General features: G+C 61.5%; 2 protein-coding genes across 3 annotated transcripts in view; one reads left to right on the top strand and one right to left on the bottom strand.

Moving 5' to 3' along the window:
- Nucleotides 1–213: 213 nt before the first annotated feature.
- Nucleotides 214–1,686, top strand: NPPA (natriuretic peptide A). Its single transcript, XM_045859629.1, has 3 exons — nt 214–447; nt 546–872; nt 1,403–1,686. The coding sequence occupies exons 1-3, from the start codon at nt 325–327 to the stop codon at nt 1,412–1,414; spliced, it is 462 nt and encodes a 153-aa protein (XP_045715585.1). The 5' UTR covers nt 214–324; the 3' UTR covers nt 1,415–1,686.
- Nucleotides 1,687–4,023: 2,337 nt separating this feature from the next.
- Nucleotides 4,024–15,696, bottom strand: part of CLCN6 (chloride voltage-gated channel 6) — a 37,611-nt gene continuing 25,938 nt past the window's right edge. The window contains exons 14-23 of one of the 2 annotated variants that reach the window (XM_045859296.1): nt 14,827–14,953; nt 14,352–14,505; nt 14,066–14,225; nt 13,870–13,976; nt 12,464–12,650; nt 11,410–11,567; nt 11,057–11,213; nt 9,315–9,422; nt 9,078–9,203; nt 4,024–7,003 (exon numbers count right to left, since the gene is read on the bottom strand). In XM_045859296.1, the coding sequence (XP_045715252.1) occupies nt 6,923–7,003; nt 9,078–9,203; nt 9,315–9,422; nt 11,057–11,213; nt 11,410–11,567; nt 12,464–12,650; nt 13,870–13,976; nt 14,066–14,225; nt 14,352–14,505; nt 14,827–14,953 (1,365 nt within the window). In that variant the 3' untranslated portion in view covers nt 4,024–6,922. Of the gene's footprint in view, nt 7,004–9,077; nt 9,204–9,314; nt 9,423–11,056; nt 11,214–11,409; nt 11,568–12,463; nt 12,651–13,869; nt 13,977–14,065; nt 14,226–14,351; nt 14,506–14,826; nt 14,954–15,696 lie in introns of those variants that run through there. The other variant, XR_006787985.1, reaches the window with a different exon arrangement.

Raw genomic sequence — 15,696 nt, 5'->3', positions numbered from 1 at the left:
GAATGTGGCTCTTGCCGCCTGGGTTCCCGGGGCTTGCTGGGGCTGCTCAAGGCGGAGGGGCCGTGGAGGGCTCTGCTGGACTGATAACTTTAAAAGGGCATCTTCTGCTGGCTCCTCACTCGGCTGCTTTATCGCTGCAAGTGACAGAATGGGGAGGGTTCTGTCCCTCTTGCGCCCTTGGAGAGCCGGGGGGCTATAAAAAGAGGAGGCGCGGGGCAGCTGGGAGACGGAGACAGGCGGAGACGAACCACGGTCGGCAGAGGGAAGCCGGAGAGGAGAGGAAAGGCAGCACAAGCGGCAGAGCACTCCTTGACCGACGCCGGCATGGGCTCCTTCTTCACCATCACCACCAGCTTCCTCCTCTTTCTGGCGTTCCAGCTGCCAGGGCCAAGCAGAGCCAACCCTGTGTACAGCTCCGTGTCCAACGCTGACCTGATGGATTTCAAGGTAGGGCCAGGAAGGGGGCATGGTCTGGGGCCCGGGGGCTCCGTGACACTGCCCGTCCGCGAGACCCCTTTCTCTCCCCGTGTTTTCCTTCTGTAAAGAATCTGCTGGACCATTTGGAGGACAAGGTGCCTATGGAAGAGGAGCTCGTGCCCCCGCAAGTGCTCAGCGAGCAGAATGAGGAAGCTGGGGCAGCTCTCAGCCCCCTCCCCGAGGTGCCGCCCTGGACCGGGGAAGTCAGCGCAGCCCAGAGAGATGGGGGTGCCCTCGGACGGGGCCCCTGGGACTCCTCCGAGAGGTCTGCCCTCCTGAAAAACAAGCTGAGGGCGCTGCTCGCCGCCCCCCGGAGCCTGCGGCGGTCCAGCTGCTTTGGGGGCAGGATGGACAGGATCGGAGCCCAGAGTGGGCTGGGCTGCAACAGCTTCCGGGTAAGAGGACCTGGGGTTGGACGCGGGGCGGGGGGGGAAGGAAACTGTGGTTTCACCGAGTCTCACACCCCATCACAGGACACCGCCAGGGGGTGCCTTCGGCGGGAAGGGGGCCAGCACGGAAACTCACGCCCTTGCACATTTCTGCCCCCACTTGGTGGGTGTCCCAAGCGTGTAGGGTCGATGGCATCATCTCTAGCTTGCTGAGACGATGCTGAGAAAGCAAAGTGACTCCCGGGAGGCCTGGAGCCAGGGCGCCTTCATCCTGCGGACTGGCAGGTCGCTCTCCTCCCCAGAACTGTCAGATCCCAAAGGTCAACGGAAATGGACCAGCACTGGCCCTTATAAGCTTCTCATGAGCAACCTGTTTATCAGTTCCTGCAACTCAGAGGGTCGTCAGGCCATGCGGGGGGGCGGCGGGGGCTGGTGGGATGTGAGCGCAGTCCCGTGAAGCTGTGGAGGGCGTTTATGTTTTAGATGCCCAGTGCAGCCAGGACACCGAGCCAAACGTGTCTGTGTTTTCTTTGCAGTACCGAAGATAATGGCCAGGCCTGGGCGGACTCCGAGGCCCGCGCCCCCGGGGGTCTCGCGCTCCACCGTGTACCACCTCATTGCCATCCGGCTGAGCTGTGACGAGCACCCTGTTCGAGCTGCAGGCGCCCGTCTGCACTTGTCACCTTTTGTGCTAAACGTAGATGAAGTGGTTTGACTGTGGCTTCCCCGCCTCGCCCGCCCCGTGCATTATTAACGTTGTAGGGTAAACCCTCACCTGTGATGATTGAAAGAGGTTTGAAAACGAATAAACTTCAGCACCATGGACAGAAGCCAAAAAGCTGGGTTGTGCTTTCTTTCTGTTTCCTAGGGGGGGAAAGGATTCAGCTGGCCAGTCCTGATCACCTTCCTTTAGTCAGGGAGAAGAATGCTCAATGCCTCTCTTCCTCCTTTTGAAAGTCATGAACGAGCTGTTTCTAGAGCAATGCTAGGTGCCCAGCACCGGTGAGCGGGAAGTGCCGGTCTCCCAGAGACGCCCCTCTGCTCACTTGCCCAGCCTCCCCCACTGCCCACATGCCCCCCCGGGGGGGGGGGTATGTTTGTTAGTCCATGCGCCCGCACCGTCAGGACACACCGTTCTCACCCCAGTGCCACAGTTTACACAGAGGTCGTTCTTGGTGGTGTGCGTTCTGTGGATTTGGACAAATCCTTCCTTCCTCTTTCTTTCTTTCTGTTTTTGGGGGTGGGTTGGGATTCAAACTGCACTTTTCAACCTGCTCCCTCACGCCAGCCTCCTCACGGATCCTGAAGAAGCCCCCAGAGACGGAAAGGGCATTGCTCTTTTAGATCTGCTCCTAATTCAGGGCCCTTCAGTATGAAAAAGAAAACTTAAAACATCTGAGCTTTCTTCCCCTTGGTTACACCTAATGGAGCTGGCGTGCAATAGACAATTTTTGCACACCTAGTACTTCCTTTTTTTTAAGGAACATTTTACATAATGAGGGCCCTGAATTTTCTGATCCATTTTGCTGCAGTTACCTGCTGCCACTGAGTTGCACTTTCAGTTTTAAGAAGAGGGAAAGAATTTGGGTTTAAAAGCTGGGCAAACTGAAAGAAATGTTTGCTATGCTGACACACTGCAAGTTTATGTGCCCTTTGGGTACTAACACGCTTTTAAAAATGGGCACCCTCTTTCCCTAATTCAGGCCCAAGGTGCCTGGACGCGTAGATTTCACCGAGGTGGGAGCCCCTGGAGAAGATGGTTTCTTTGTATTGGCTTCTGAAAATGTATCCTCTGTAGGAACTGCCCGGCTCGGGGTCGACCTGCAGCAGGGGGTGGCTCTCGGACCCGTTTCCCACCCTAACCTCCCCGCCCCCCACTCTCCGTAACAGCCCCTGTGCCCCTCCGCCTGCGCCATCACCGCTCTGTGCCCTTGTCCACGCTGTCCCTTCGTCCCGTGCTCCCGAGAACAGCCACTCCCTCCCTCAAGGCTCACTGCAAACACCACTCATTCCCGGAGCCTCCTGGACACCACATGCCCCATGTAAGCTCCACTCCCCGCTGGCAGCGCCGCGTGCATAGTAACTATTGTACCAGGGCAGTCTGTCTGGGAAGGCAAGTTCTTTGAGCGTAGATGCCCCTTTCAGCACCCCGGACCATGGATGCTCTGTAAACGCTGGTCAAGTTGTCTTGGTCTTGTCCGGAAATTGGGAAAAGGGGTAATAAAGTGGCAACTTACTCCTCGAGCAGAGCATGTGGAAGCCAGAAGTGAACTCAGGGTCAGGGAACAGAGACGGGAAGGAACTCTGACCTGATCACCTGCAGTAAGAATGTTCCTTATGTGGACTCCAAGCTCCGAGGGGCGGGAAAGCGAGCAGCAGGGGACTCACAAGGACAAGGGGAGGGGCGGTGGAAGAAGTGTCCAACCTGGCTCCGGGGTCAGGCGCTGGAGGAATGACTGAGAGATGCTGGGAGGGAAGGGTGGTGAGCCGGGCGTGGCCATGACACAGTGGGTTGGCTGAAAGTGCCACATACACAGAAAATGCCCCTGGCACTTGGGGACAGGCGGAGGGGACTGACTGACAGACCGTTTCTACCGCTGCTGCGATGGCAACTTGAAGCAAATCGGCGAGAGAGAAAGCAAGTCCCACTTCTGGCGAAACCAGAAGCGAACAGAAGGCAGGGACACGCGCACTGACGGGAGCTGGCCACAGGGTCTAGACACGTGCAGACGCTGCACCGATGTTGTGGCTCCTGGCTGGCTCACGGGATGTTTGTGGGCAAACTCCTAGCCCTGCCAGGACTACGAACGGCCTCTCCGCCGGCTGCTATGGGCAGCAGCCGCTGGAAGGAGCGGGCAGTTTCCAAAGGAGAAAAGGACGGCAAACACGACCTGACAGAGCTCACGTGGGGGGGGAACAGGGACAGCCGCGTGACGTTTGCCGGGACCCGTGGGGCCCCACTGCTTCCTAGGGTGGTGTGTGGACCCCTGCGAATGAAGGCGCCTGCTGGGAAAACTCTACGGGGAGAGAGCTGAGGCCACACAACTGTCGTCTGGCTTTGCGGCCTGCACACACCAGTGAGACAGGGGGTGTAAGGCCAAACCCAAACGCCACTTCAAAGGAGCACCTCGGAGACCAAAGGCTAGAGACAGATGAAGACGTTTTACTCTGACATGGTAAGGTTATAATGAGAACGTCCAAGTTCCAACAGTTCAAATAAAAATAGGATTTTACAAATTAAAAAAGACACCATTTACATACACAGTGGAATTAGCACACATCACTGTACAAACCAACAGTGCAAACGGAACCAAGGAAGCCGTGGCCATCGCTACGACCAAGGTCCATGGGAGCTGCAGGGCAACGCTGCTCTCAGATCCCGAGGGCCAGGAGGGTGCGCCTGGCCTTTCTGGAGGCTTTCTGGTCACCAGGCTGCGTCAATGTGCCCCTTCACATCAGAAATGTCCTATGGGCAGCTGGGTCAAACAGGCGTCCAGTCCAGCCAGCAGTCTCTAAACAAGGTCACGAGCAAATCACCTGGCAGAGTGCAAAGGCCCCACGGCTGTGGGGACTCTCCCCCCGACTTCCCCACCTACCTCAGCCGGGGAGCCACGAAGCACCAGGCTGGAGACAAAACACGACCACCTCTAGCCACCCCAGAGCCCTCTATGCAGTTTTATCTGTGGAGGGACCACATCACCAGGAGGCCGTGGGGCTCGCGGGACCAGGTGCGAGCTGGAAATGCAGGCTTCTAACAGAAATCAGAGGCGCGAGGCTAACAGCTGCTTTGCTACAAGGCGGGCAGTGGCTGTCTTTGGGCTTATCTGGAAAGGACAGCCGTCCACAGAGGACGGGAAGGGTGTCCTTCCAGAGGGGCCTGGGTGTGGGTCCTCCCTGGTGGTTGTGCAGGGAGTTTGGGGGGAGGAAGGTATTGCATTCTGCCGTCTATGTCTGGGCTATGCTGGTGGGAGCAAGGTATCTTGGTGGCTGAAGGGCAATGCAATGTGCATGGGGTCAATTCCGACGACATTCCCCCGGTGGCTCTGGGGAGCACCTGGTGGCCCGGCCCTGGACGCCAGAGGCCCTCCCACAGGCCGTGGGCCCCTCCAGTCTCTGTGAGGGCTGGGAAGGCAGGCTCTGCCCATGACCCGTGCAACTGGCTCCCTTCGTCATTACAGGGACGGGTCAGAGGGCCGAGCTCCCAGTTGCTGCTTTAGAATAAGGTGGCAGTTGGTGCAACACCATCACACCGAGAAAGGGCTTGCCTTTTTTGGTCCCCGTGATTTCCTGAACGATTTATTGGGGGTTTCAGCCACATTTCACAAATCAGGTGCATCCAGGGATGCTGAAAAACTTAGGCCTCAAAGCACTTTTGGTCAGAGACATGAGAAAATAGCCCTGGCTGGTGCGGCTCAGTGGACTGAGCACAGGTCTGCGAACTAAAGGGTCTCCAATTTGATTCCCACTCGGGGCACATGCCTGGGCCGCGGGCCGGGGCCCCCAGCAGGGGGCGTGCGAGAGGCAACACACACGGATGTTCCTCCCTCTCTTCCTCCCTCCCCTCCCCCTCTCTGTACAAATAAATAAATAAAATCTTTAAAAAAATAGCAAGGAGGGGGCCACGGTCCGTTAGAAAAGACCCTGAAGCGGCCCTCGCTGAAAGGAAAGGGGTCATCAGAGTGTGTTGAACGCGAGACCTGAGCCCCGCACCCACCCCCTTGGCCGCAAGGGTCTTGGCATCGACGTCACCATGAGGTGGAAGGCAGGAGAGCGGTGTCGCTGGGGCCCCGCGGTCCTCGCGGCTTCCGCGGTCAAATCAGAACGTCAGATGCAAACGGCGCCACCTGGAGACCCAAAGCACACCCGCCACGGGGCTTCCCCGTGGGCCCCGGACGCTGGTGAGCATGCGGAGTGGGCGGAAGGCAGAGGCCAGCAGGAGCACGTGCCCGACACTCAGATGCCCACTCAGGGGCCTGCCCCGAGGACCAGCCAGCCTGGAGGGAAACCGAGTCCCCGAGAGACACAGGGGGGCCTCCCATGTGCAATGCTGGCCCCTGGGGGCCCGGCCCTCCCCACTCCAGGCAGGCCCCTCCTGCAGTTCCCACGTCTGAGCCCCTTGGGAGGCAGGGGTGTGGTGACAGCAGGGAAGTGACAGATGTTTATGGAGGGCGGACAGCCTTGTCCTCAAATACGCCGTCTGCTTTGTCACCAGCACCTGGGCTTTCCCAGCTGGCACACGCACCTTGCAGTGGCTACTGCCCCAGGGTTCCCTGCTCTCCACCTCAAAGGCCACCGCGCCGCTCCCCAGAGCCAGGCAGTCCGTCTGGGGTGCCGCGTCAGGGTGCTCGGGGCTGGGCTGTGGCCGCTCTTCCAGGGAGACGCAGGCACAAACGAAGGGGGGTTTCCTGCCGCCCGGCTTTCCACTCAGAGACTGTCAGTGGGGAACGCCTTGTGCACAGAGACTGCGCCTGCAGCCCACGCCCCGGAAGCAGAGCGGGTCCCTCAGACGAACAGGCACCGAGCCGAGAGGCCCGGTGCAGGAAGGCCCCCCAGGCACAAGGCTGTTTCCACAGTGCCCAATTCCAGAACTTAGTAATTCACTTCATTTTGCAACTGATTCCCCCCAGTGTCTGCCTGGGCCACAGCCCCTCTCATCACGGTTTAAGGCAACAGCGGGGTTCCCTAGGAAAGCAGCAAGGGGGGGGCAGGAACAATGCGCTGGGGCCCCCCCTCCAGCGAGGCCCGCCACCCGCCTGCTCCGGTCCTGGCGTTAGTGGGGTGGAGGGGCTGCGGCCCGACTGGACACTGGATGGGGGGCCTTGGGGAGCAGGAAATGGGAAGATACTGCTGAGCACGGCGGCCAAGGCCCAACCCTCGTGGGTTAACACCGTCCCCGGGACCTCTGACCAGCAAAGCGTCTGATGACTGCAGGCTTTCCGAGTGAGGGGGTGACTGGGGATGTGCCGAGCCCCGGAACGGCCCAGGCAGGGCTGCCGCCCCAGGGAGCCCCGGGAGAGGGCCGGCCGGCCCGTGGCGTGAGGCCACTGAGCGGGCCCTCAGATGGTCTGGTAGTGCTGCCGCAGCCGGGCCTGCAGGAACTCGTAGGTCAGGTTGTGCCGGGTGATGATCCCCACGATCTAGGGCGAGGAGGGAGAGACCCGAGTCACCCCAGAGTAAAACCCGCCGGGGCACGGCCAGGAGCGAACGGAGTGCGCCTGGTCTGTCACGAGAGCCGGAGGAGACAGAACTGGGTCCCGGCGGCGCAGAACAGGTGCGGCCACAGAATGAGGACCCTCACTCCGGAGGCCGCTTGACCTCCAGACGGAACGGGATGCGGGTGGCCAGGGCTCATGAGCTGGAGGCGTGAACGTGGCTTCAAAACACCCTGTGGCTGCACCAGCTAAACTCTGAACTCGCCCGTCTTTTTAAGCAGGGCACTCGCTCCCCGGCTTTCCCGGCTCCCGCTACCCCCAGCCTGCTGACGTACGGGTGCCCGAGGAAGGGCCCGGCCAAGGCGTCTCACAGGCTGTGACCCTGGCGCTCCTAAATGCCATCTTCCGAACCACCGTCACGCTGACTCACAGTGAGAAGCACGAGCACATATTTGTTCTGCGTCCAAGTCCCCGCAGAAAGTTCTTAAAAACCCCTGGCATTTCCTAAGTGGTAAGAGTTCATAAAGGAGTCTTTTATTTATTTTTCACAACAAGCCCTCCCAACCACACCCGAGTCTGTGTTGATGGTGTAACTTGTGGAAGGACCCCAAGGAGGGAGGCCGGCTGCCAGGGGAACCAGCCCCGTGACTAGAGGCCAGCACTCTCAGCCCCAAGCCCCTGCTTGGCCACGCCTTCCACATACGCCGCCCTGGGCGGCACCTTTTCCGTCAGGCTGTGGCTGAGCTGCGACCCTTTGTAATAAACCGGCAACCTATCAGCAGACTGCTTCCCTGAGTTCTGTGACCAGGGGCCGTGAAAACCTCATTTAGGGCCAGGTCAGAAGCCCAGGGGACTGCTGGGACTTCCGGCTGCCAAGGACCCTTAGCCTGGCGCCTCTGCAGGTTGACAGGGCCAGCGGGTGTCCAGAGGGTCCGAGAAGTGCTCGGTGGGGGGAGCCCCACCCTGGGTGACAGATGCACAGGAGAGTGTGGGGGCGCGGAGGGACAGAGTTCTTCCTTAAGGGCCGCTGCTCACTGTCACCGCGGCAACGTCCTGTCACTCAGGCAGGCAGGCGCCGCACACCGTGAACTGGCGGCCCCGTGAAGCAGGGGACACGACTGATCCGCGGCAACCACTGCGTCCGAAGGACCTGTCCTGTGCACTCTGACCTCAGGGAGGGACCTGTCCCTCTCTGGGGGGGCCTCAAGAAGCGACCGCTGCAGGGACATCTAACTAACACTGCAGCACAGAGGGTGACCGAGCGCATGCTACAGAGCGCGGTGCCCGGAGCGGGCCCTGCGGGGCGCCGGGGCCTCCCTCACTCGCGAGTGCTTCGTGGTGCGGCCACGCCCTGCGGGCGCCGACCGGCGCAGCCCTGGCGTCGTGTTCGTTAACACTCGGCACACGAGATCCCTGTCTAGGTGCCGAGGGCGAGGGTAAGCTGGAAAATTAACATGGCTACCTCGGGAGAGAGGGTGGTTTGGTGCTGCTTTTTGGGTTTTTTGCTTATCTATGTCTTCTTATTCTTCTGCAATGAAACAACAATGCTGTGTAACAAGAAAAATACGGAGCTCGAAGAAGAAAAAATGGCAAAGTCTGTAGCAATAATTACTGAATACTGAGTGTTGCATCTCTTACAATTGTCCCAGTGTTTTGCTTGAAATTCTCTCATCTAATGGTCTCAATGCCCACAGCAGGTGGGAACAGGTGCCCCGCACCCCCACCAGCCTCCAGGTGCTGCCAGCCCAGAAGAGAGCTGGCCGCCAGCGTTTCTAGTCCACGGTGCCACTGGCGACACCTGCTGGCCATGCTGGGGACAGCACGTGAGGAACACAGGCGGCAAAGGGGAAAGTGGGTGAGGCTGGCTCAGGCCCCACCGGCCCACCCCCTCCTCACTTCCTTGGGCGAGTTTCAGAGGAGGTTTTGGTCTGGAAACCTCCCTGGTGGGCCCTGATGTGCCCTTAGGGTGGAGAAGCCCTGACCCCCAAACAGTGCTGTGGCCAGGGGGTCCTTCCCGGCAGGCGGGAGGACGGACGGGCCGGCACAGCCGCAGACTCACCTCTCCCACGGCGTTCACCACCGGCAAGTGCCGCAGCCCCATGGTCCTGAACAGGTTGAACACTTGGGAGACGCTGGTGTTGGGTGAGACGGTGAAGGGGGACGGGTTCATGTACGGGGTGACGTCCTGCACAGGCGAGATGGCGCAGGTGAGCGGCGGCCCGCGCTGCCCTCGCCGGGGTGGGGTGGGGCGGGGCGCAACCCGGCTCAGCCCGCCCCTGAGGGCGGCCCTCCTCACCACGATCATCCGGGGGTTCAGCAGGGTCAGGTCCAGGTCGTGGATGTCAGGGTACCGGGGGTAGTCCTCGGCCATCTCGGCGTAGGACAGGCGCGGCTGGCTGGCGCTCTGCAAGCCCAACCGAGACACGGTCCTTGCTCGGGGCGCGGCCACGGGCAGGGTCACAGGTAGAGCCCCCTCCACCCCAGGGTCCGCATCTGCCCAGCCACAGCCCCCGAGAGCGAGGCGGCCAGAGCAGGCGCTTTGGGGCGAGACCCTGATCCAAGGCCAGTTCCCCCTCAGCCTGTGCCCGGCTGTGTCGCCTGGGCGAGCCTCCGAACTCCCCTGGACGCCCCTTTCTCCACCTGTGGAACGGACACGGGCTGTTCTGAAGTTTAAACGAGGAAAGCACTGACAGGGGCTGTGTGCGCTGGCTCGTGTGCTCCCAAAAGATAAACCCAAGTCTGAACACCTGGAGCCCGGGAACCGGGCCGCACTGGGAGCCAGGCCTTTGCAGACGTGGGCCAGCGCAGACGGGGTCCTCCTGGGTTAGGGCGGCCTCAAACCCAGTGCCTGGCGCCCTTATAAAAAGAGGAGACACACGGGGAGGAGACCGCGGGACGGGGAGCAGAGATGGGAGTGACGCCTCTACAGTGAGCGAATGCCGAGGGGGGCTGGCCGCCACCACTAACTGGGGAGGGGAGGCGAGGACCCTCCAGCACACGCGATGCTGCCCACCCCGGAGGCTGTGCTCTGGCCTCGGGAAGGAGGGGGGCGCCAGCTGCTGAGAGAAGCCGCCCGCAGGAGGCAGCAGCTGGGTGCGGCAGCCACAGGAAACTCGGCCACTAGCTCCGTCCCTGCTCCTCCACCCCGAGTCTCACTGTTGCTGTCACTGGGCCCCTGGGCCACCACCCCTGGTGGCCACAGTGACCACCAGTCCTGGTCACTGCTCTGCTCCGTCCTCCTCCCTGAGTCCACTCTGCACACGGCCCCCACTGCGGTGTCAGGCCGGCTCTGGCTGGCGGGGCGTGCAGGCGAGGCCTCTGCAGTCCGGCCCACTTGACGCCCCCAGCTTCCTTGTCCCCTGTGCTCCACTTGACCCCGCTACCCCACTCCCAGCCAGGCCGGTCTTCCCCAGAGACCACCCTCTCAAGCCCCAGCCTCTGCACCCGAGGCCCTCCCTGCCCCGCCCCACCCCGCCCTGTGTGTGCCGCTCCTCCGTGCACCAGCTGGACCCCGAGTGACCTCAGCTGACCTCCAACGGACTAGACCTGAACCAGGAGAGTCTGTTGGAAAACAGGCCTCTGAGCAACTTTTCCAGGCCCCTTCCCCGGCTCCCCCTGAAGGGATGCAGTGTGTGAGGGGGAGCGGGTCTCAGGTGGCGAGGGAGCCACTGTGGACAACAACCCCCCGAGTACCTCCACAAAATCCAGTGGAAAAGAGAAACTATGGGTGAATTTACGGGAAGGATGGTATTTCATTCGATAACATACGTGAGCAGGTTCATGCACAGCAGAAACCAAAACACAGAAATGTATTCAAAGCCTGCAGGCCGGTAGGACACCTGAGGACAGGTGAGAGACCGAGTGCAGAATGGCGGGGGGGAGCTCTTGCGCTCGGCTCGGTGTCACCTGGAGCGCGGCGATGGGCACAGAGGGGCCGTGGGGCGGCACACGACTCCCAGCGCCCCCTCTCCTCCCTGAGGCGCAGGGCTGTGCTCCTGCCCTCCTGCCCCCCGCGGTCCCACTGCAGAGGAGACTCACCGACTGACTCTCGGAATAGCAAACTCCCCGGACGAGTAGGGTGACCAGCTGCGACCGAAGGATGAGGCCGTGGAAGGTCAGAGGGCGGAAGCGTTCCTCCATGGTCCAGTCTTCACTTGGGGACTGGTCAGGGTATAGGTTGGGGTAGGGAGTGTATCTGTTACGTGAAAACCAGACGCTGCCGAGTGCACCCTCGCAGGACCGCGTGGCTTCCACGCCCGAGCCCTCCCCAATCCACCCCCCACCCCCGACAGCACCGGAGCCGAGGCTGACCCCTCCCGACCGCCCCCCCCCCGCCCCCCGCGGGCCGCCGGCCCCGTGCGCGCATGTGGCGGGCGGAGCCGCGCCCTCACCTGCGCTCCAGCATCTGCTGCAGCAGGTCCTCCTTCTCGGCGGGCTCCTCCGAGGCCACGTGCTCGTCGCACATGTTCCGCAGCTCGCTCGACGGGTAGGACTTCATGGACTGGCTGCGCCGGCGCTGCTCGCCGGCTCGGGTGAGGATGCTGGATTTCTGGGGGTGGGGAGGGGGGGCGTGGGCAGGTTTCTGGCGGGGAGGCCGTGGGTGGCTGCTCGCGGGCACACTGACACAGCGCCTACTCGGCGAGGTGCTGTGGGTCTGGGCGACAGAGGGGGTGCACAGCACAGGCCGGTGGGGGCTGCAAGGCATCCTCGCAGTGGCTCGGGGGCTCACAGGAGCCTCCCGGGGCCGCGGGGCTTGTTACGGACCCCGTGGTTCCGGCCGGCCCACTTCCCTGCTCCTTCGATCTGGAAGCCGCACCTCAGCTCTCCAGTGGGAAACCACCCTCCTCCCGCGTCACCTTTCAGTGGGACTGTCTGTCTCTGTGCCCCTCGGCCCCCAAAGCCAAGGGGTGGGCACATGGCCCAGGTGCCTCTGCCTGGACTTCAAACTGGGAGCCCCCAAGGACAGACAACAGCCAGCTCTGAGGCCTCCTGGCCCCCAAAGAGCGTCCACGAGCCGCCTGCACGCCCAGGGCACACACACCACTCCGGGTCTCCCGCATCCCTGTGGGTCCTGTAGCTGCCAACTGCTTTTTTCTTTCTTAAGTAGGACGAAGTCCGTTTCTGCGCTTGGCAGCTCTGAGCCCACCCGGACACAACCTGCACACCGTAAAGAACGAAGCCCAGAGACTGTGGAATAAAAACCAATCTGCCCACGTGCTGCCTGGGAGAACGGACGCCTGTCCTGCTGGCCTAGATGAAGCCCACTCTCGCTGTGCTCACGGTCGCACACCGTGAAACGTGCCGACCCCTCAGAGCCGACCGGAGCCACCCCATCGGCAGGGGGTGTGACCAGCGCTGGTCGGCGTGAGCGACGGAACCACTTGTCATCTGTCCCTCTCCTCTCCTCTCCTCCCCTCTCCTCCCCTCTCGGGCTGCTTCTCTCACCTTGAACTTGATGTTGTTGCTGATGAGCTGGTTGCCCTTCATGAACTCCTTCTCGTTGCCCCGGTTCTCCGTGACCACCGGGAAGGCGTGGTGGACCGTGGTGCGCAGGATGCTGACCAGAGACTGGATGCGAGTGTGCGGGTAGACGTAGGTCAGGTTGGGCTCCATGATGTCGCTGGCTCTCAGCCTGGGGGTGGGGGGAGGAGGGAAGCCGTCCAGCCTCATGCGAGGGCCCCAGGGAGCAAGCCATGATGCGCTGTGCTGGGTCTCTGGTGTGCCTCTCCCGACCGTGTCCTCCGCACACGCCTGTCCCCGTGCCCAGGACGCCCTTCCCTGCCTTGTCAGACTACTGGGCCTCTACTTGCCCCTCGGCTCAGTGTTCAAAGTCCCCTCGGCACAACCCCGTCCACTCGCCCAGGGGACTGACTGGCCGTCCCCTCTGAGCACCTCATGGCACATTCCACATATCACCACTGACTGGCTAATTCTAGCAGTGGAATTAAAAAAGGGCCCTGGCTGGCATGGCTCAGTGGATTGAGTGCGGGCTTCGAACCAAAGCATCGCAGGTTCGGTTCCCAGTCAGGGCACATGTCTAGGTTGCAGGCCACGGCCCCCAGCAACCGCACACTGATGTTTCTCGCTCCCTCCCTCCCTCCCTTCCCTCTCTAAAAATAAATAGATAAATAAATAAAATCTTTTTAAAAATAAAAAATAAATAAAAGCAATATATTTAAAAATAAAAAGGGTCTGAGTGCCCCTTTAACCGGGGATGGCTGTCTGGGGCTCCTTCCGCACGGCCAGGGCAGAACTGGGCCACCGCGACTGAGACCACGTGGCCCGCAAAGCTGGCCGAGCTCACTCTCTGCCTCCGTACAGAGCGCTGCTGGCCCCTCTGAGAGACTCCCGGGGCCTTGTGCGACAGCCCCGACACGGGAGGCGCAGACACCTGTGCGCTGGTGGGCGGTCTGGGGGTTGCGCCCGGGAAATCACTGCCGACAGTATGAGATCCCCTGAGGCGCCCGTGAGGCGGGCTGGTCCTCAAACAGGGCTCAGCAGACCCTTCCACGTTCAATCCTGACGCTGACTTCTGCGCTGTGGAGCGCTCACTTCCTGTTTAACCAGAATGCCCCAGGAGCCAAACGAGCCCAGGCGTCGGCCCTGCCCGCTCTGCCCTTCTGTCCCCTGCCCTGTCCCTAGTGCCCAGCCACACCGAGCTGAGCCATGTCCCCAGACACGTCCGGGAACCAACGGGCTTGCTAGTTTAACGACCCTCCTGTTCTTTCCTGTCTCACTCACTTCCGACCCCAGAGTCCGAACAACCGCTTCCTACCCGACAGCAAACCTTCCTCGGGCCCTAGCGTTTACGAGTTCTGAACCCAGGACGTGCGGGGGCAGTGTGGCCTCACTTGTCCATCTCTGCCTCCGTCTCCCACTCCAGAAGCGGCACTCCTCGCAGGCCCACGTGGATGTCGTAGATGCCCTTGTTGAAGAAGTCCCCTGTCCACTTGGCCACCTGCAACACACAGCCGGGACTTGGAGAGAGACCGCTGTGGGGCGACCCTGGCCCTGTACCTCAAAGGGGCCTCGCAGGGGAGCGCTCACCATCAGAGTGACCATAATGGGGAGCCCGTAAGTGATCTCATTGGTAGACTCGATCAGGATGACCGTGAGACTGATGGTCATCCGGACGACCCCGCCCAAGAACGCCGCGGCGCCGATCAGGGCGAAGGTCCCCGAGTAGATGTGGCCCAAACCGATGTAGCTGGTGGAGGGAGAGACCGAGAACGTGGCTTAGAATCCTGCCTGGGGGAGGGGGGGCGGGGGCCACGGCCCCCACACCTGTGCGTCTGTGCACACACGCGCATGCTCAGGCACGCACACGCGCTACCTTTTGAGGACATTGGCGACCAAACGCCCAAAAGCAGCGCCGCACAGCAGAGAAGGCACGAAGAGGCCGCTGGGAACAGAAATGCCATAAGTCCAGCACGCAAGCAGGAAGTAGAGCACGAAGAACAAGGCCAGAGTGACGGGGCTGAAGGTGCCTGCAAGGCAAGGGCAGACCTGAGTCCCGAGACCGGGTGCCCGCCGAGGCCCACCGGGCCACTGTGGCTCCTGCACCCCACCCAGTTCGCCGCCACCACCACCACCACCACCACCACCAACAACAACACCACCACCACCACCGGAGGCAGAGATGCTGATCTGTCCGGGTCGGCACGGCAGCGGGAAAGCCCGGTTCCCACCCAGAATTAAGGGCGAGGCTGGCTGCATCTGACGGCCGGCAGAGGCGCTGAGGAGTCCCTGTTCTTTGTTCCCCGGAGAGAAACCGGCCGCCCGGGATGCGTGGGCACGCAGGAACGCACCGTCCTGGTGGAAGAGCTGCAGGATGGCAGACTCCTGGGGGTTGAAGAACAGCGTGGCCATGTCGTTGTAGGTCTCGTTGGGACAAAAAAAGGTCTTGATGCTCGAATTCACATCTTCTGATGCGACCTAAGAAACAGAAGTCAAGGTCAGCACGCCTGACTGCACCCCTCCATCTTCCGGCAGGAGGTTCCCGGCTAGGTCGAAAACGTCTGGCGTTCGAGTTTTCCCCGTAAATTAACCAGGCATTAAAAAAGAGCTCTGCACCCAAGAGCAGCCAACTGAGACTGTACTCCTCGCACTGGGGAACGATGAACCAGGATGTGGCCCTGGTTCACCCACGCTCGTGGAGAACACGCAGCTGGGATTAGGAGCCCCTGCGGATTTGGCCTCGCCTCTGCCCCCTGTGCTGGCTTTGTGAGCGACACTCCCGGAAGGAAGCCCAGCCCAAGACCCCGGCGACCAGGGGGAGGTGAGGCAGGCGACAGACAAGTGGCTGGGGGTTGGCAGGTTTGCGGAGCCGTGTCCAGGGTATGGCTGACCTAGCGGCCCAACTTCGGCTCCGAATGGAAAAAGCCTCCACCCTGAATCTGCTGCAGAAGCAAAGCCACTTCCGCACGAGGCCTGATGCACACCAGGTGCTGCGGGCTCCCCCGCCACGCTCCACCTGGCTAAGCAAGACCCAGCTGAGCAAGACCCCGTCCAGGAAACAGGTCACTACTTCGTGTCTGAGACCTCTGGTTCTCCCCATCACCTTGTGCAGAAGGTGAGATTCTGGCACTGCCTAACTCCTTAGAGGGCAAGGGTGTCCGGACTACGGCTGTTCTTGCTTTCCATCTGATGGTGGGCGACAGCATGGGGGTGAACTTCAC

This window comes from Phyllostomus hastatus, unplaced genomic scaffold (genome assembly GCF_019186645.2).
Source record: "Phyllostomus hastatus isolate PE091 unplaced genomic scaffold, TTU_PhHast_1.1 phas_scaffold_182, whole genome shotgun sequence".
NCBI lineage: Eukaryota > Metazoa > Chordata > Mammalia > Chiroptera > Phyllostomidae > Phyllostomus > Phyllostomus hastatus.
This window is presented reverse-complemented; position numbering and strand designations above follow the sequence as displayed.